We start from the raw sequence: 21,342 nt of genomic DNA on the forward strand, positions 1-21,342 counted from the left end.
TTTTCCTGTAAGGGGGCAGAAGTTTTTAAAGAAACTGGGACATGGCAGAGGTATTTCTTGGAATCTCGGGAGACACATGGAGGGTTTTTTTTTTTGGGGGGGGGGTCCCAAGACAAAGATGATGGGTTTGCGTACATTGTCCCAAACACACCCCATAGTAAATAGGGATGACAGTAGTACATGAAATGTGCAAAATGCTTTATACCCGTGATTATACAGACACCTCATGATCACCCTCTCCAGTATTGATGAATTGAGGCTTCATTGCAACCATCAAGTCATCCTGGACATATCTCTCTTTCCCTCTTTTTCTCCCTTTCTATGTCTCTGCCACTCTGTCTGTCTTTCTCCCATATTTTCATCAGCAAATCCCACTGACTCTACTTCCAAAGTGTTTCCAAATTCACCCACTTCTGATCCTCTTATCCCCATCCTGCCCTGTCTGTGGATATCTCCTACCCAGGCAATCACAGCAGCCCCCTCCCTGATCCCCCCAGGTCCTCCCCACCAGTCTGTGACTGTCCACATACAGCCAGAGATGATGTCCCCCCTCTGTTCAAATCACCTCTCATGCCTAACAAAGCCCTTTGAGGGCTCACCCCTTCAGGCCTTCTAATCTCATCTACCTTTTCACCCCCCACCTCTACCAGATGGCTTCACTGCTGTCTCTTGAACAAGCTCCTTTCTCCCTGTAGGTGTCAGGCTCTTAGTTGCATACAACAGGATCCAACTGGATAGTTTGAGCAAAGACATGTGATAAGGACATCGAGAGGTTCACGGATTATCAGAGAGGGCAGAGAGGCAGATTATGAAGCTAATAACCTAGAAAAATCCCTAACTGCACCACAAGGGTCTCTGGGGGGAAGAGCCCTGTACCTGCTGCTTAGAATCTCTGTCAGGACCAGACTCTAGTAGCATCCTTCACAACCTTCCCCAAAGAACTAGAGGCTTGTGTTGCAGAGGCCACCAGGTGACTGCTCTCCACTTTTGTGGCCAATTCCTCTGTGGTTCACTTTTTTTTAAAGAACACAATCCAATATTTATTGAGCACTTATTATCTCCCAGCTACTGTTAGTGACTTCATTTAGTTCTTACAATCAGTACATGAAGAAGATATTATTATCATTCCAATTTTACAGACGAGGAAATGGAGGATTGGTAAGGCGAGGCAATTCAATCAAGTCAAACCATTTGTTTTTATTTTTAAAAAATATTTTATTTATTCATTTATCTATTTATTTAGAGCACAAGTCGGGGAGGGGAAAGGGCAGAGGGAAAGGGAGAGAGAGAATCTCAAGCAGACTCCACACTGAGTGTGGAGCCAATGCAGGGTTCAATCTCGGGACCCTGAGATCATGACCTAAACTGAAATCAAGAGTCAGACACTTACCTGACTGAGCCACCCAGGTGCCCCAAGGTCAAACGATTTATAAGTGGCAAAGGCTTCAGACTTTGGATGGTCTCATGTATTTCATACTCCCTAGCCCTATCTGACATCATAGTATATGTTTTTTGGTGACCACTTTATCAAGATATAAGTCACATACCATGTAATTCACCCATTTCAAGTGTACAATTTCATGGATTTTTAATATATTCACAGAATTGCAAAGCCATCAATTTTAGAACATTTCATCAACTCCCAAAGAAATCCCATATGCTTTAGCCTTCACTCCTCATTTTCTCCCAACCCCTTTCCCTACACAGCCCTAGGCAACCACTAATCTACTTTCATCTCTATGGATTTTCCCACTCTAGACATTTCATACAAATAGGATCATATAGTATGTCTGTGTCTGGCTTCTTTAACTTAGTGTAATGTTTTCAAGGTTCATCCATGTTAGATCATATCAGTACCTCATTATGGCTGACACAGTATTCCATCCTATGGATATACCACATTTTGTTTATCCACACATCATTTGGTGGACTTTTGGGTTGTTTCCACTTGTTGGCTATTATTATGAATAATGCTGCCGTGAACATTTGTTCACGTTTTTGTGTGGTATATGTTTTCATTTCTTTTGGGTATTGTGGCTCACTTTTGAACCCAAGCTGACCTAGATGCATCTGATTGGTGGAGCCCAGATCATATGTCTCCAGAAATACTTCTTAGGAGAAAGAGAACCTGGAGGTGTGAGTTGTTTGGCTTCTACCTGAGGAAAGCTGGGCCTCACAATGTGGCAAATTACCAAAATATGGGAGAGAATATTTGTATAAGTTTTAAGTTTATTGCTTCTTGGCTCCAAATCCACTATTTTTGCCTGCTCTTTGATGATGGAGCTGGGTCTTGGTATTTCTCCTTGGCCAGCCAGGAAGTTGTTCAGCCTGGCAAAGGGGTTACCTATCTTGCTTCTAGTTGCTAGGTTTCTTTTCTCTTCACTGCTTGGTCCTGCTTGGTTTCTCCTGGCCACATTACTGCAGGGGACAGCTATCTCCAGCTTCTGGAAACTTGGGTGGCAGTAGGGTATCTGGGAGCCTCAGCTGGCTTAGGCTGTGCCCGGACAGGTCGCTGCTTTCACACCCTGCCCTCTGCCCTGAGCTTGTGTATGCTGGGGAGTAGAACGGGTTAGGGTGAGGGTTGTGGGGCTGAGTGTCTAGTGACCTGATGACACAATCCTCATCCCATACTCCTGGCCTGGAGCTGCCTTGGCCTTACCACACACAGCAGTATGCCAGACCCTGCTGATGGTGTCCTGTTTAGCTCCCAGCTCCATAGGCACCTTCACAACCCCTTAACTCCCTCTGTGCAGTCACTCACCAGCCTTGGCTTGTGTGCTCCCAGAGTGCTGTTTCTGCCCACATCATGACTGTTGACCAGCTCTGACCCTGGTGACCCAGAGAACTTCCCCACCATCCAGTGGGGGGGAACACCCCCCGCTTAAAGTTTGTGTTTCCTTGGGTACTCCTTCTTAGACCTAGGGTACCCTTTAGAATTCTTTCCATCTTTATAGTCACTCTCTTACCATCCGGCCCAATGCTCACAACCCTGAGACCATGACCTGAGCCGAAATCAAGAGTCGGATGCCCAACCAACTGAGCCACCCAGGCGCCCCAATGCCTGGCATTTTTAATCATAACTTCAACTTGTATTTCAACAAAGATTCCATTCTACAGGTCATTCCTTTGTTCATTGTGGCTCCTGCAGCCCAGGGCAAGTTCAAAGTGACAATTTCACGGGAGGAGGAAAGGGGATGAAGGGCAACTGCCAGCTGTCTATTCCCTTTAGAAAGCTGCAAGGAAGGCTGGCAAATATCTTTTAGCTGGGATCATTGCCATCTGCAATTAAATCAGTACTCTGTTGCTAAGTGGAGAATGGGTACAGCCCGGGCCCTTAGTGGTCCTTGCCACACACCTCTGGCGGGATGGTGAGGTTGCCAATGTGGAGAACAGCAGAAATGGCAGGTTGAGATGCACTTCCCACTAGAATGTACCTCTGGCTAAGACCCCAAGGAGTAGGAAAAAGCCTTATAATTGTTTGAAACGTGGTAAAAGTTTTAAGATAGAGTTATTGATTTGCCTCCAATATATTATTTTGAAATTTTGCACCCTTGCTGAAAAGCGGTAATAGTAGGTACAATGACATTCCTACGCCTTTCCCCTAGATTTACCAGTGTTAACATTTTACCTCCCATTTCTCTCTCTCTCCCACTTGAAAGTAATTGCAGATATCACAGTACTTTACACCTAAATACTTCCTATGAATCTCCTCAAATCAAGGACATTCTCTGACATGAATCACAATGTTCCAAAATTTTAACATTACGGTAACAGGATCAACACTATATTATTTAGTTTGCACTCCATATTCAAATTTATCCAGTGATATCAATAATATCTTTGTTCTTTAAATATATATATAGTTTCAAATCCAGGATCCAATCCAATCAAGGACCATGCATTGTGTTTAGATGTTGATGACATGTCTCTTTCTGTCCTTTGGTCTGGAGCATCTCTACAGCCTTCTTGTTTTGTTTTTGTTTTTAAGATTTTATTTATTTATTCATGAGAGACAGAGAGAGAGGCAGGGACATAGGCAGAGGGAGAAGCAGGTTCCCTGCAGGGAGCCTGACACAGGACTTGATCCTAGGACCCTGGGATCATGACCTGAGCCAAAGGCAGACACTCAATGCCTTGAGCGACCCAGGCGCACCAGACTTCTTGTTTTGTCTTATTCTCTTATGACACTGATGTTTTTGAAAAGTCCAAAGCTGGTTGTTGTATAGAATATTTTGGCTTAGATTTGTCTGATTGTTTCTTCATGATTTAAATTCAGGTTAAACATTTTTTTTTAAATTTTATTTATTTATGATAGTCACAGACAGAAAGAGAGAGAGGCAGAGACATAGGCAGAGGGAGAAGCAGGCTTCATGCACCGGGAGCCCGACGTGGGATTCGATCCCGGGTCTCCAGGATCGCGCCCTGGGCCAAAGGCAGGCGCCAAACCGCTGCACCATCCAGGGATCCCTTAAACATTTTTTTTGCCAAGAATAATTCAGAGACGGCATTGTGCCCTCAGTGCACCACATCCTGAGGAACATAATTTCAGTTTGTCTCCTTTTCGGTGAGTGGGTTAAGGTGAAGTCTGCCAGATTTCACCCTTGTGAAGGTTTCTTTCTTTCCTTCTAATTAATAAGTCATCTGTGGAATGATACTGGAGACTGTGTGAGTATCTTTTCCCTCAATATCTCTTCACCCAAAGGATGAAAATTGATTGATGGTCCCTTTTTGAATCAATTATTCCATTGGTGTTGCCAAAATGCCTTGCAGATTTTGAAATGTCAGTTCTGGTTCTAGTACAAACAACCTGGATTTTCATGGATAGAAAAATTTTCAGCTCTTGGGTGTTCTCTGACAATAATGTAGAAATAAGTTTCTCTTGCTTTTTTTCCCCGCCTTGAATTGGTTTTGGGGCTAGATTCCCCCACAGCTTGGATCTATTGGCCTGTCTCAGTTCCCTTCCTCCCTTCCGTATTCCTATTTTCCCTCCCCTGACTTAGAATTTCTTGGAAAGACTGGCCGAGAGTCCCTATCCTAGTGTTTGGGGAAATCATTAAGCTTGAGTGGCTGACAAAGCTTCGGGACCACAGATGGTGATGATGGGAATGATAGCTAACGTTTACTGAACATTGATGATGTGCCAAGCATTATTGTAAGTGGTTTACATATATTAAATACCTATATTTTCAATAACCTTATGAGCTAGGTGCTATTTTTGTCTATCTTACTTCAGAGGAAAGTGATGTACAGAGAGGTGAAATGATTTGATCAAAGTCACATATACCTAGTAAGTGGCAGATCTGGGACCTGAATCCAAGTGATCTCACGCCAGGTTATCTTTCTGACTCTTCAACTTCAACAAAGAGACTTTGCAAAGAGAAAGACTTTGAAGTGGCTAACAGATATCTTGCAAAAAGACTGATATTTATATCAGCCATGGTTCATTTGTAGGAGGAATAAACTGCTCTAAACAAAAGGGGGCTTATAGTAAGATTTAGGAACTTACTGTGATGGTTAATTTTATGTGTCAGCTTGGCTGGGCCATGGTGCCTAGACATTTGGCCAAACATGATTCCGATGTTTCTGTGAGGGTGTTTTTGGATGAGATTAACATTTAAATCCACGGACTTTTGAGTAAAGCAGATTGTTCTCCATGACGTGGGAGGGCCTCATTCAATCAAAGGCCTGAATAGAACAAAAGACTGGCCTCCCCTGAGCAAGAGAAAATTCTCCCAGCAGATAGTTTTTGGACTTGAACTACAACCTTGTCTCTTCCCAGGGTATCCAGTTTTCCAGTTCACCCTGCAGATTTTGGATTTGCCAGCTTCCATAATTGCATGAGCTGATTCCTTAAAATAAATCTCTCTCCATGTATGTATATATATATATATATATATATATATATATATATATATATATACACACACAACACATCACTATAATATATGATAATTATATGTATTAATATCTCTATATCTATAGATCTCCTATTGGTTCCGTTTCTCTTGAGAACCCTGATTAATACACCTATAAAACCACTTAAAGGGTTGGAGGAGAAAGCTGTAGGGTTGGTGTCCAGGAATGACCCTCCAACAAATGCTGCAGAGCTTGCCCACCAGAGAGCTGCTATTTCTCCCATAATCAGGGAATTCAAGGGACTATTGTGGGACTATTGATTTCAGAAGCAAATTGAGGACTGGTTATTCTTCTATAGTCTCAGCCCCAAACTCATTTGTCTCTACTCCATGTGTATTCCATGCTCCATGATTATAGGGCAGAAAACCTGCAAACTGCATTTTCCTGGATTCTTTGCTGTCTTCTGATTAAGCTCTGCCAATGAGAGGAGAAGGAACAGGAACATTCTTCTCACTTCTAGTTCAGATCAGCATCCTTCCAGGAGCAGCTGGGGTTCTAGATAGAAGACTGGGGGAGGATCCCAGGATCAACAGCTGTGGGAGGGAGGAGAAATGTAGCAGGATTGGGCAGGGGGGATGTGGAGGTGTGATATATTCCCAACAAAGACTGCCCACCACCCTGTGGCAGCTCTGAATGGTCTTTCAGAATTGTTTTGAGTTGGGATGAGCGATCTGGGTCTTTAGACTCCCACATTTACCAGTCATCGGATGCAGGCTGCCCCTGGAGGAGGTGTGAGTTTAGGTGAAGCAGTTTTCTTCAACTCAGGCGATTCCCAAGGACAGCTGACATTTAAGCCCTCCTGGCATCTGGAGAAGTAAGTTCTTCATTCTTGAATGGGGATCTGGGTCATTTATCATGGCATCCACTACACAATGGACAGCTCTAGCTCCAGTTGGAATACTGCAGCATTCTTAGTACTAGCTGCTCTGTAGCCCCTAAAACACACCAATAGTCCAATATGCTGTGCACCCTGAATGGTCCAAGAACCAGCTTCATGGAATGTATCTTTGGTGGTCACATAACCTCAACTCAGAGCCTGGGCACCTGCTGCAGGGAGCTCCCTTCAGAAGTTGGAGCATGAGTGGCCATGGTGCCTCCTTGGAGGTTTGGAGGTTCCAAAACCAGGTCTTGATGATCTGAGAATCCATCCAGTGGGGCCTTGTCGCAAAGATCCTGGATTCTGGGAGTACCATCTATATTCTTTGTTTCTTCAGTGCTAGAGGTGATAGCTGTTTTATTCCACTGCTGATATTGAGTTACACTGATGTCTCTTTTTTTTTTTTTGCTCAGTCAGCCTTCCAAACACCCGTGAGACCAAATCTCTGAATTTAAACCCTGTTACTTGAAATATATAAAGCGGTTCTATTTTCCTGACTGAACCCTGATGAGTAACTCTGCTACAGTTACAAGAAGATGTGGGATCATGAGGTTATTGGTGGGACTGTTGACTTCAAGAATGTGCCTTGTGGCTGGGACTCAGCAATCATGAACTTGTCCCACTGCCTCCTGTCATCTATGAATCTTGAAACTGGGGATGCTGCTCTAGAACAAAATCAAAACAGCGGTTGGAAACCCTGCACCTCACTTCTCCCTTTCAAATCTCTGTGAATTCACCTAGTTAGCAGATCATCATCTTCATCCAGAACTGAAAAGGGAGTTAGGAAAATGTTTTTAGCATCCCAGCTTCTACAATTCAGGATGACACAGTAGGAGATTGGAAAGGATGCCACTTAAAAAAAAAAAAAAAAAAAAAGGAAAGGATGCCACTTGACCCATTATTTGTTCTCATCTCATCAAATAAAAGGCTTCCCAAATATTACCACTGGAAGTTGTGGTGGGTTGTTAAGGCTGGGTGCCAGATTGTAGGGGTTGAGAAAGGGACTGAGGTGAATATAGGAGATTGAGAGGCTGAGGTAAATTTGTGCAAATCCAGGTTGACCAGAAGAGGTAGCAGGTTGTGGGGTAGATGAGAAGACAGAAATGCATGATTGCCCTAATGGGATGTCCTTCCTTCCCCCACCCCAACGATTTTTATTTGTTTATTCATGAGAGACACAGAAAGAGGCAGAGACATAGGCAGAGGGAGAAGCAGGCTTCTTGTGGGGAGCCCGATGTGGGACTTGATCCTGGGACTCCAGGATCACACCCTGAGCCGAAAGCACTCAACCACTGAGCCACCCAGGCATCCTCTGTCCTCTTTTTTTTTTTTTTTTTTAAGATTTCTTTATTTATGTGTGTGTGTGTGTGTGAGAGAGAGAGAGAAACAGACAGACAGAGAGAGAGAGAGAGAGAGAACAAGTGGGAGGGACAGAGGGAGAGGGAGAGAGAATCTCAAGCAGATTCCATGTTGAGCACAGAGCCTGATGCAGGGCTGTATCTCAGGACCCTGAGATCAGGACCCGAGCTGAAACCAAGAGTGAGACACTTAGCTGACTGAACCACCCAGGCACCCCAGTCTTGCCTTTTCTGATGCTGGGAAGGGTGGGGCATGTCAGTTAACTCTAGAGTTTGCTCAGACAGAACAATCCACGTGTAGCCAGAATAAGTTGGTTAAATTTTTTATCTCTTTCTTCAACCATATAAAGAGCCTAACAGTGTCAGAAACTCTGAAAATTTGAAATAGGCATTTGATTCTGGACATCTGGTCAACCCCAAATTACCTGGCTGTGAGTTAATGCCCTACACCTATCCTGGGCAACTACTGACTATATATCACTTTGGGAATACCTTAGGCTGCAAGAAACAGAATATCCCCAAATCGGAATTTTCTTTTTCTCACATAACAACGCATTTCAAGATGACTGCTTTACTTTAGTGGCTCAAAAATGTAAAAATAGACTTTCTTGGCCTTTCTCTCATTGGTGGTAAAACAGCTGTCATAACTCCAGGCATAATTTCCACATCCAAGGAAGGGAAAATAGATAAGAGAAAGTTAGTATCATACTTAATAGTGGAAGGCTGAATATTTTCCCATAAGTTTGAGAATAATGCCAGAATGTCCACTTTCACCATCCTATTCAATATTTTGCTGAAGTTTCTAGTTGATGCAGAAAGCAAGAAGAAATAAAAGGCATTCATCTTGGAAAGGAAGAAATAAAATTGTCTTTAATCACAGACAGCCTGATTGTCTACATTGAAATTCCTACATTCTACAAAAAAAAAAAAAAAAATCCAACTACTAGAATTGGTAAGTTTAATGATGTCACAGGAAACAAAATCATGGGGATCCCTGGGTGGCTCAGCAGTTTAATGCCTCCCTTTGGCCCAGGGTGTGATCCTGGAGTCCTGGGATCGAGTCCCGCATCGGGCTCCCTGCATGGAGCCTGTTTCTTCCTCTGTCTGTGTCTCTGCCTCTCTCTCTGTGTGTGTCTCTCATGAATAAATGAATAAAATCTTTTTTTAAAAAGGAAACAAAGTCATTATTGTAAAGTCACCTATAATTCTATATGCTACCAATGAATAATTAGACACTGAAAATTTACAAATGATATTTACAATAACAAAAAATACAAAATATTTGGGAATAAATGTAACAGAATATGTGCAAGATTTGTATGCTGAAAGCTAATATTAATGAGAGAAATCAAAGAAGATAAATATATCATTTTCATAGGTTGGAAGATTCAAAATTGTCAAGCTGTCAATTCTTACTCAATTGACCTACAGATTCCATGAAATCCGAATCAGAATCAGAGGAGGCTTTTTTTAATTTAGGAAAACGACAGGCAAATACCTAAATTTATTTCTTTTCTTTGAAAAGAAAAAGAAATGGAAGACCCACACCATCTGATTTCTAGACTTATGATAAAGCTAGTGATATCAAGACAATAGCGTAGTATTGGCAAAGGATAGATAGGTAGATCAAGGGAACAGAACGGAGTCCCGAAACTCACACATGTGTGGTCAATTGATTTTTGCAAAGGGTGCCAAGGAATTGTGATGGAAATGAAAGGTGAAATAATTGAGCATCCTCATGCAAACAAGCCAATAAAACTCATCATGGCCTGTCACTCCATGTGCAAAAATTAACTCAAAAGGAATCATAGGCTTCAATGTAAAATTTAAAACTATGAAGCTTCTAGGAAAAATAAATCCTTGTGATTTTGGGATAAGAATTTCTTAGATGGGACACAGAAAGCACAAACTATAGAAGAAAATATTGATAACTTGAAATTCACTGAAAAGAAAAACTTTCTCTCTTGAAAGACACTGTTAAAAAAAAAAAAAAAGAAAGAAAGTCACTGTTAAGAAAACCAAAAGACAATGAGGCACCTGGATGGCTGTCAAGCAAAACTCTTGGGGTTTTGGCTTGGGTCCTGATCTCCGGGTCAGGAGATGAGTCCTGTCTCGGGCTCAGTGCTCAGCACGAGTCTGCTTAAGGTTCTCTCTCTCCCTGTCCCTCTGACCTTCATCCTCATGTTCTCTCTTTAAAATAAATAAATAGGGATCCCTGGGTGGCGCAGCGGTTTGGCGCCTGCCTTTGGCCCGGGGCGCGATCCTGGAGACCCGGGATCGAGTCCCACGTCAGGCTCCCGGTGCATGGAGCCTGCTTCTCCCTCTGCCTGTGTCTCTGCCTCTCTCTCTCTCTCTCTCTCTGTGTGACTATCATAAATAAATAAAAATTAAAAAAAATAAATAAAATAAATAAATAGGGATGCCCGGGTGGCTCAGCTGTTGAGCGTCTGCATTTGGCTCAGGGCCTGATCCCGGAGTCCTGGGATGGAGTCCGCATCCGGCCCCCTGTAGAGAAGGAGCCTGCTTCTCCCTCTGCCTGTGTCTCTGCCTCTCTGTGTGTGTGTGTCTCTTATGAATAAATAAATAAAATCTTAAAAAAAATAAATCTCAGGGTGCCTGGGGCTCAGTCAGTTAAGTGTCTGCCTTCAGCACAGGTTGTGAACCCAGAGTCCTGGGATCAAGTCCCATATTAGGCCCCCAAGGGGAGCCTGCTTCTCCTTTTGCCTATATCTCTGCCTCTCTCCATTCATCTCTCATGAATAAATAAATTAAATCTTTAAAAAATGCTAGATTTGGGGGGCACCTGGGTGACTCAGTGGTTGAGCATCTGCCTTTGGCTCAGGTCATGATCCTCGGGTCCAGGGATAGAGTCCCACATCTGGCTCCCTGCAGAGAAGGAGCCTGCTTCTCCCTCTGCCTGTGTCTCTGTCTCTCTCTATGTGTCTCTCATGAATAAATAAATAAAATATTAAATCTAAATAAATAAACTGCTAGATTTGGGGTGCCTGTCCGGCTCAGTTGGTGGCGCATGTGACTCTTAATCTCAGAGTTGTGAGTTTGAGCCCTACATTGGGCATGGAGCCTATTTAAAACAAAAAAAATAAACTGCTAAATTTGTGGTCATCTGTTAGGGCAGCAATAGAAAACTAATAAAATAAGAGGAAAAGACTCCCAGATGGGCACTAACCCTGCAGGATGATTTCTGTGTTTGTCACCAACAGCCTGCAGAGACCAGCCCAGCCCGAGAGGTTTTTAGGGCCAGTGCAGGCCAAACTGGGACATGCCCTGGCGGTGTTCTGTCTTCTATCCCTATTGTTCTGCTTTTTCCAGAGTGGCCTATAAATATAATCATAGAGTATACATGACACTTTGCTGACTTATTTTGGGAGTGCTTAATAAACAAGAAAGTGTAAGAAGGATGAGTTACAACATGGTAGAGATAACTTTAGGGGCTGATGGACATGTTTATTATCTTGACTGTGGTGATGACTTCACAGATGTATTCATATGTCAACATTAATCAAGTTGCAAACTTACCCAATAAATATATGCAATTTATTACATGTCAGCTATACCTCAGTAAAGCCATATATGAAAACTAGGTAAGGTGAGGATATGAAAAGATAAGCCATAGATGGGGAGAAAACATTTGCCAAAAGATGATCTGATAATGGCCTTCCATCCAGAATATATTTTTTTAAAACTTGCGACTCAAGAGTAAGACAAATAACCCGATAAAAATGGGCAAAGTTGTGGAACAGACACTTCTCCAAAACGAAGTTATGTGGATTGCGAAGAAGAAAATGAAACCGTGCTCGTCATCATTAGTCACTAGAGAAATGCAAATGAAAATCACAATAATGGGGCGCCTGGGTGGCTGTTTGAGCGCCTGCCTTCAGTTCCGGGAGTGATCCTGCGGTCCTAGGATGGCATCCAGCATCGGGCTCCCCGCAGGGAGCCTGCTTCTCCCTCTGCCTAGGTCTTTGCTTCTCTCTCTCTGTGTCTCTCTTGAATGGATAAATAAAATCTTAAAGAGAAAAAAAGAAAATCACAATAAGAAAAAAATAAAAACACAATCACAATGAGATACCATTACTCACCCAGTTGAATGACTAAACTCAGAAAGACAGAGGCACCCGGGTGACTCAGTGGTTGAGCATCTGCCTTCGGCTAAGGGCTGATCCTGGGGTCCTGGGATCGAGTCCTATATCGGCTCCCTGTGGGGAGCCTGCTTCTCCTCTGCCTCTGTCTCTGCCTCTCTGCGTCCCTCAAGGATTAAAAGAAAAAAATACCTTTAAAATTAGAAAGACAGAAAATACCAAGTACTGGAAAGTTTGAAATCAACTGAATTCAGTGCGGGCCGGACCTGGGCTCTCTTGGTCATCACTGTGTTCCATTGTCACCCAGTACAGGACCTACCAGAGAGTACTAGGTACTCAGTAGATGTTTACTGAATAAGTGGATGAAGTACTTTGAGAGGACATTTTTTAAAAGTAAGCTCTATGCCCAACATGGGGCTTGAATCCACAACCCAGAGATCAAGAGTCATACCCTCTACCACCTAAGCCTGCCAGGTGACGCAAGGGTACATTTCTTGATGATGACTGGAGTCTCAGGGCAATAGGATGCTCTCTTCTGAGGGATCCTCCAAGGTAATGTCCCAGCTCAGGGGTGATGACTTCACAATAGTTGTTGGATCATTCCTCATTCATTGATCATATTTTCCTAACATCTATAGAGTCTAGGCCTTGGCCCTTGATACTGGAATACAACGTGGGCTAGTCTCCCAGCCCTCTAGGGAAGGGCTCAGAGGCCACCATCCACCATTAACAAAGAGCCCACACGCATGGTAAGTGTCATATGCGAAGTGTGGAGGAAGAAAAGCAGAGTGACTTACTGGTCGGTCCAGTGAGGGCTTCTCAGAGGAAGACATGATCTAGTTAAATCGTAAGGGATGAAGACAAATATCCAAAGTTCCATAAGGACAAGGTCTTTGCAACATTGTCTCAGTGACCAGTGCAGGGACACACATCTATTTTGGTATGAGGCCCTTCTATTTCCAGACAGAAAGTATGCCTGTGTCAGGTCACCAGGATGCTTTGGATGCAAGTAACTAAAAACCCTATCTTGGGGCACTCAAGTGGCTCAGATGGTTAAGCTTCTGCCTTCAGCTCAGGTCCTAATCCCAGTGTTCTGGGATCGAGCCCCACATCTGGCTCTCTGCTCAGTGGGGAGTCTGTTTCTCTCTCTCCTTCTGCGCCTCCTCCCTGCTTGTGCTCTCTCTCTCTCTCTCTCTCAAATAAATCAATAAAATCTTTAACGAAACCAAACCAAACCCCTGTTTCACCTGGGCTTAAGCATTACAGATAATACATTTTGTTAAAATTAAGGAATCTAAATGTAGGTGGCTCCGGGGGGTGGATAGTATGTTTTAGAAGGTCAAGGAAGTATGGAAGGGAGATGGGTGAAACAAATAAAGAGGATTAAGAATATACTTATCTGGATGAGCACTGAAAAAATGTATAGAATTGTTGAATCATGATGTCGTACACCTGAAACTAATATAACACTGTGTATTAATTATACTTGAACAAAAATTAATAATACATTTTTTAAAAGGAAGTATGGAGGGCTTAGATTCCTTCCATCTCTCTGAACTGCCTCTCTTAGGGCATTGGCTTGATGTCAGAACCTCATGGTCCAGAAATGGCTGTTGAAGTTCCAGGCATCTTATGGAGACACAGAGACATTCAGGGTAAGGCGGGGATGAAAGGATCTCCTTGTGCCTCCTATTAATAGTTGGGAAACTTGTCTTGAATGTGGTGGGTTGGTGCTCAGCATCCATGTCAACTCCCCTCTTGAGCGCCTTGCTACCTACAGAGGTGAGAAGGCTACACATTCCCATTTTTCAGACTGCCCTGCAGCCAAGGTCTGCCCTACATTTGGGTTTGTCCAATCAGAGGCACTCAAACAAGATTTGAATCGATGGTGGATGTGTGAGGTAGAAACCACTCTTCCGTGGCTCCATCATCATGGAAGGAGATACTTTTCTGTGATGGTCTTTCTGATCCCAGCCATTTCCTTTTTTTTTTTCCTCGCAAAGATTTTATTTATTTACTTGACAGAGAAAGAGAGAGAGAGAGAGAGAGCAAGCACATGAAGGGGGAATGGTAGGCAGAGGGAGAGGGAGAAGCAGGCTCCCTGCTCAGCACCCAGGGACCCTGACGGGCTTGATCCCAGGACCCTGGGATCCTGACCTGAGCCAAAGGCAGATGCTTAACCGACAAAGCCACCCAAGTGCCCCTGATCGTAGCTATTTCCTGATGGCAGTTGTCTCATCCCTGGGACAGATTCCCAGTTGTGCTGCCTTCCTGAACATGGCAGTGGAAGCCAATTCCGTTTTTTTTTTAAAGAAGATTTTATTTATTTATTCATGAGAGACACAAGGGAGAGAGAGAGGCAGAGACACAGGCAGAGGGAGAAGCAGGCTCCATGCAGGGAGCCCAATGTGGGACTTGATCCCCGGACTCCAGGATCAGGCCCTGGGCTGAAGGCGGCGCTAAACCGCTGAGCCGCCCCGAAGCCAATTCCTAATTAAGCAGTCAGGGGTGGGTCCTGATCATAGAAAAGAAGCGAGACCTTAAAAGACCCAAGTTTATGATTTGGCTCTTGAAATTGTACCAGAAGGGTCGACACAGAATCTATTTGTTCAACCTTCCCAGTATTTCTGTTAGCCATTTAACATCCAATAACAAAACCGTTTCTGCAACAATTAACTAGACTAGGTCCTGGTCTCTCTAATGAGCTGTGTGAGTTTGCTAGGGCCACTGTAACAAGTTACCACAAACTTGTGGTGTCAAATAGAAATTTATTTTCCCACAGCTCTGGAAACCAGAAGCTTGCTATTGGTATCACTGAGCCAAAATCAAGGTGTGCTCCCTCCAGAGACTCTGGGGAGAATCTTCCTTGCTCTTCCAGCTTCTGGTGATTGCCAGTCTTCCTTGGCTTGTGGTCACATCACTCCCATCTCTGCCTCTGTGGTCACATTACCTCCTCTTTTTTTTTATTTAAAGGTTTTCTTTAAAAAGTAACCTCTAGGGATCCCCGGGTGGCGCAGCGGTTTGGCGCCTGCCTTTGGCCCAGGGTGCGATCGAGACACCAGGATCGAGTCCCACGTCGGGCTCGGGCTCCCAGTGCATGGAGCCTGCTTCTCCCTCTGCCTGTGTCTCTGCCTCTCTCTCTCTCTGTGTGTGACTATCATAAAAAAAAAAAGTAACCTCTACACGCGGTGTGGGGCTCAAATTCACACCCCTGAGATCAGGAGTCGTATGCTCTACCAGCTGAGCCAGCCAGGTGCTCCACCTCCTCCTCTTTGTGTGTGTAATCTCTCACTGTATTGCTCTTATAAGATATTTGCCATAGCACTTAGCACCCCCCCCCAATCATCCAGGATAATCTCATCTCTTTCTTAATTTAATCCCACTTGCAAAGACTTTTTTCCCCCCAAATAAGATCACATTTACAGGTTCCAGGGACTAGGATGTGAATTTTTTTTTTTTTTGGGAGAATCATTTTTCAGCCTGCCACATGAAACAATATAAAACCTTTCTTAGGGGCACCTGGGTGGCTCAGTCAGTTAAGCATCTGCCTTCGGCTAACGTCATGATCCCAGGGTCCTGAGATGAGCCCCAAGTTGGGCTCCCTGCTCCCTGTGGGGAGCCTGATTCTCCCTCTCCCTCTGCCTGTCGCTCCCCCTTTTTCTGCTCCCCACCTGTCTCTGTCAAATAAATAAAATCTTAAAAAACAACAACAACAACAACAACAACAACAGCAAACAACTTTCTCAGAGCACCTGCCTTCCCTCAAACCAAATTCCTCTCATCAGCAGCCGGAATGGGATCACCATGAAACATATCGTCTCTTTTTTCCTCTGGATTCACTCTCTGCTCTGTCCCAGGTCTCAGAATCTGGATCGCATCAACTGGGACTCCCTTACCTTCTGTCTTCCAGCTGGGTTTGGCCAATGGGAGGCGTCAGCAGAAAATTGAGGGCTGTAGGGAAAGCAGTTGGGTATTCACTCCCCTGTCTACATCCTTGCTGGGCTGTATGCTGGCAGCGGTGGTGTTCCAGAATCTCTGTCAGGGGACTGGTAAACCACTCCCTGCCACGTCCCTTCCAGTTTAGGAGTGGTAATAGTTTCTGGCTATTGGCTGGGCCTGCGATGCTCCCTTTGTTGGTTTCCATTAGCCATACCCTGCCTGTGAACATTGCTGCTTAAATAAGTCCCTTACCTCATTTGACTGTGACGTTGGTGTGCTGCAGGGTCCTGGCTGATACATAGTCACATAGTCATGCCCACGCTAATCCCCAGCAAGAGGAACAAGAATCCCTGATTGGCTTTAGGTCAATCAAGATTCACCCAAGAATGGCGTGGTGGAGGGGATCTGCCAAAAGGACAGGAGAAATTTTTGTTGGGCGGGGAACAGCTCTGTCTCCTTTATCTGTTTTAGAGATAGGACCCTAGGATAACATTTCCTCTCTTGTTTGATAGTTTACATGTTAAAACATTTTTTAAAGTAATGATAAATGGATTTAATATTGAGCCCTTACTTTGTGCCAGGGACTGGCAGTTGACATGGTTTAATGCTTTTTTTTTTAAAGATGTTATTCATTCATTCATGAGACACACAGAGAGACAGAGACATAGGCAGAAGGAGAAGCAGGCTCCCCACAAAGAGCCCGATGCAGGACTCCATCCTGGACTCTGGGATCACGCCCTGAACGGAAGGGAGACGCTCAACCACTGAGCCGCCCAGGCGGCCCTGATTTAATGCTACTGATTCCCACAACCACCTGTTGAGGAAATGAGGAAAGATATTATAAATTTTTTATCGATTGGAAACTAAGAGTTGAAGTGACTTGCCCAAGGTCACACAGTAACTAAGTGAGCAGAATTGAGATTCTAAGATCTCTCTGACCTCAGAGTTCATATTTTTTAAAAAAAGATGTGTTTGTTTTAGAGGGAGAGAGAAGGGGAGGAGCAGAGGGAGAGGGAGAGAGAGCCTCAAGCAGACTCTGCACTGAGCCCTGAGGCCTGACACAGGGCTCTATCTCATGATCCTGGAATCGTGACCTGAGCCAGAAACAAGACTTGGATGTTTAACCAACTGCACCACCAAGGTGCTCCCAGGGTTCACATTTTTAACTGCTACAATCATACTGTCTTCTTTACCATACTGGAGATACTTCTACCTATGCGGTCAGGTATAATTGCTTTCCTTATATTGTTTCGAATCCACAAAAGGTATGAATACCTATCACCATCTTCTCTGCCCCACTGAGATCTAACTCACCGTCATATCACACCTAGACTCCCTCATCCGCTCTTAGGCATGCCCGTCCCCCTCTCCTCTTATGAGGCTTGAGAAATATAAATTGGAGCAGTGACTTTCTTGCTTTAAATCCTGCAAGACTCCCTATGTATCCTCCAGGAAATCCAAGTGCTTTGAAGGTCTCACAGATGTCTCAGGACCTGGCCCTTGTCCACCTGGCTAACCTCACTCCCAGACACCCCTCTCATGGAGCTCTGGACTCCCCTGCACTGGCCTCCTCTGTGCTCCTCAAATTGATGATCAGCTCCTTCTCCAGTATGGAGCTCCCTGAGGACAGGGGCTGCAGGGCTCTGTATCCCCAACACCTAGCAGATAACTGGTAACCAGGAAACACGATCGGATCCGTGTAGAATGAGTGCATGATTGAATGGATGGATGGATGATAAGTGGATCTTTCGAAGAGAAGTATCACTAAGTTATTTTCAGATGAAGAAACTATAGGTTAGTATATTACCAACAATCACTTCGCAAATAAATGTCCCATCTGGGTATCAAATTCGAGTATGAGTCCAGAGTGGAGCTTCCTCCACTTTACACTATCCCCAAATGATTGCTCACACAAGTAAGTGTAACACCATTTAATAAGTGAGAAATAAATATCAGGAGAAACTGGTGAAAGCACAGGGACACAGGGCATACATATAGGAGGACACAAAAATAGTAGGATCCAAAAATATCACAATAATTGGGAACTCTGACATCTGCGATCCCTAATTCCCTCAATAAATGAGACCGGCTCAGGTGGGGAGATACAAGAATCAGATTCACAGAATCTTTTTTTTTTTTTTTTAAGTAGGCTTCACACCCAGTGTGATGCCCAACATGCCCAGCCTGGGGCTTGAACTCAATGACCCTAAGATCAAGACCTGAGCCGAGATCAAGAATGGGAGGCTTAACCCACTGAGCCACCCAGGCACTCAAATTCATAGAATCTCAAAGGAGGTATTGAAGGTTCAAATGAGAGGTCCAGCCTCATTATGGTGAGAATAGTCCACGCAAGGACTTAAGTAAGACCTTCTCTGGTTGCAGGGGAGGTGGGGGACAGGGTGGGGGACGTGTCAGTAGCCAAAGTGAACATTTGAAGTTTCTTCCTGAACGACTTCGCAAGAACATAGGGCAATGCATCCCACGGAGATAGGCCGCATCCCTGAGAACTCGGTCTGGTCCTGGGAAAGTGCCCGCACCTCTTGTACCCCGTGCAGGCGGGTCCAGGTCCGGCCAGCGCACCTGAGAGTCTCCCGGGCCTCCTCGGAGCCCACCGGCCCAGACGCCCGCCCCCCCCCCGGCCCCCGCCCCCGCCCCACTCGTCCCCCAGAGGGCCGCGACCTCAGACCCCCGCCTGCAGAGCTCCGGGGCCCGCGGCGCCACCGCGGGGGTCAGAGACAAGGCCCGGAGTCCGCCACCAGCCTCAGGTCCCTCGTGAGCAGGCGCAGGAGGTTGAAGATCACGCTGGCTTCGTGGCACCGAGGCGAGTCCTGGAGCCCGGGAAGGAGGCGGGGCGGGGGCTGAGCCAGGGATTCCCTCTCGGACCAGGTGCCTCCCCCTGCTCGCCCTCCCGCCCTCCCGGCCTGCGCGCCCAGCCCCGTCCCCGCCGCGCGGTCCCGCCTGCAGTGAACCGCTCCCCGCCCGCGCCACTCACAGCTCTCCGCCTCTGGGGACGCCTCCTCGGGGGCCGCACGGACTTGCCCCGGGAGCCTGGCCGGGCCAGCTCGAGCTGCGGGCGGAGCAGGAGGGACATGGAGACGCCGAAGGACCCAGGGTCCCTGGGACGCTGCCCCGTGGCCCTCCCGGCCGCACACCGAAGGCGGGATCGGGGGACACCGAGACCACGCGAGCCGTGACCGGGGAACAGACTGGCCAAGCGGGTGGGCCCGGCCGGGGGGCGCGGGGGCGCGGAGGGGCGCGGAGGCGCGGGGGGTGCGGGGGGCGCGGGGAGATGCGGGGCCCGGAGGCGCGGAGGCCGGAGGGCGCGGAGCGAGCGGGGAGGGAGCGAGGGGCCGGGGGCGCGGAGCGGGCGGGGAGGGCGCGAGGGGCCGGGGGCGCGGGCGGGGAGGGCGCGAGGGGCCGGGGGCGCGGGCGGGGAGGGCGCGAGGGGCCGGGGGCGCGGGCGGGGAGGGCGCGAGGGGCCGGGGGCGCGGGCGGGGAGGGCGCGAGGGGCCGGGGGCGCGGGCGGCACTCACGCAGGCCCCCACGTCCCGCCGCGCGGCCGCCAGCAGCTCCAGGGTCGGGCCGGTGCCGGGCAGCCTCTCGGGGCTCCGCAGGCGGCTCAGCACGGCCTGGGCGTCCTCCAGGCCCCGGGCCACCAGGCGGAGGCGCGCGCACGACTGCGGGGGGCGGCCGGGAGTCAGACGGGCCGCGGCCCCGGCCCGCGCCGCCCCCCACGGCCCCCGCGACGGCTCGGCCGCCTCACCCAGGGCCGCGGCGGATCCCTCCTCGGGCGGAAGGAGCAGTTGCGCGGCCGCCAGCTCAGCGTGTCCTCCTCCTGCGGGGCGGGGCGAGGCCGGGGTCAGGCCGGGCCTCCTCGCCAGGCCCCGCAGCGCCCCGACGGCCGGCATTCCCGCACGCCCAACGCGCCCTGCCGCGACCGGGGCGCCGAGTGTGCGCGGGACCCCGCGGCCCAGGGCGCCCCGCCGTGGAGCCGAGCCCGCCTGCAGGGGGCGCCCCTCGGGGACCCGCACGGCCGCGGGGCGCCCGCCACCTCGGGGCTCCGCGTCCCGCCCCCAGACCCGAGCGGCGCCTGCTGGGCGCCCGGGGCCACGGCCGTCGCAGACCCGGGCCGCGGCCAGGACCCCGGGGGCCGCGTGGGGAGGCCTGGGCGTCACTCACGTAGCGGTCCCGCAGCGCCTGGACGGCCGCCAGCGCCCTGGGGTCCAGCGAGCGGTAGTGCGACAGGAGGCAGCGCCGGGGCGTCGCCGCGCCAGGCTCCGCCGCGTCGCCCGCCGCCGCCAGCACCCACAGCGCCACGGCCACCGCGGCTGCGCCACGCGGCCCCATCTCCGCTCCCGCAGCAGGCGAGCGCCGGCGGGCAAGAGGCCGAGCCCCGCGCTGGTGCTGAGCGACCCCCGAGGCGGCGGCGGCGGCGGCGGGGATGGAGGGGCCCGGAGACGCCCTCGCGCCGTGGGCTCCGTGGGCTCCGCGGGCTCCGTGGGCTCCGTGGGCTCCGCGCGCTCCGTGGGCTCCGTCGGCTCCGCGGGCTCCGTCGGCTCCGCGCGCTCCGCGCTCCCCTGCGCCGTGCGGCCGGTGCCTCCGTCGTGCGGCGGCGGGACCTGCCTGCCACGGTCCCCGGGCGGTGCCCACCTTCGGCAGCGCCGCCCGCACCGTCCATGGCGGCTTTATGTGAGCGGCGGGGCGGCGGGGCGCAGGCGGGCTTTCCCGCGGCCCGGCGGAGCTTTCCGAACGTCAGCGCTGGCCGCAGGCCCGGGGGAAGCCGGCGGCGGGCGAGGACTTTACCCGCGCCCACGGTGCCAGCCCGGGCTCGGCCCCAACCCTCCATCCTGAGCCAACCGCTTGTGTCAGTTTTCTGGACAGCTGTTTGTCTTTTCCGCCTGCCTTGGTTTTCCTCCTGCGCCCTAGGAATGAACGGACAACACGCCACTTCCTTCCTTTCCCAGTGACAAGAGTGGCAGGTGTCCCCACGCAAGTGTCTGCCCTCGGGGCCTTCGTATGTGGGTGCCTAGTAGGCAGCCTCTTCTTGTCCTTACAGTCCTGTCTTTCTCTGTTTCACCCTGAGTATTCCCCGCTTGTTGTCTTTGGCTTTTCCTCATCGGGTCTTTCTTAGTCTTTTATTTTTATTTTTTTT

The 21,342-nt window shown here is 48.3% G+C and overlaps 1 protein-coding gene across 1 annotated transcript; it reads right to left on the reverse strand.

The window, feature by feature from the left end:
- Window positions 1–18,919: 18,919 nt before the first annotated feature.
- Window positions 18,920–20,868, reverse strand: LOC121479113 (interferon lambda-4-like). The gene is made up of 6 exons (XM_041734637.1): window positions 20,862–20,868; window positions 20,370–20,809; window positions 19,954–20,025; window positions 19,724–19,867; window positions 19,183–19,257; window positions 18,920–19,018 (listed from the first exon to the last, which is right to left on the reverse strand). Exons 1-6 carry the CDS (start codon window positions 20,866–20,868, stop codon window positions 18,920–18,922), a joined length of 837 nt encoding a protein of 278 aa, XP_041590571.1.
- Between the last annotated feature and the right edge of the window lie 474 nt (window positions 20,869–21,342).

This window comes from Vulpes lagopus, chromosome 2, assembly GCF_018345385.1.
Source record: "Vulpes lagopus strain Blue_001 chromosome 2, ASM1834538v1, whole genome shotgun sequence".
In the NCBI taxonomy this organism is placed as follows: Eukaryota; Metazoa; Chordata; class Mammalia; order Carnivora; family Canidae; genus Vulpes; species Vulpes lagopus.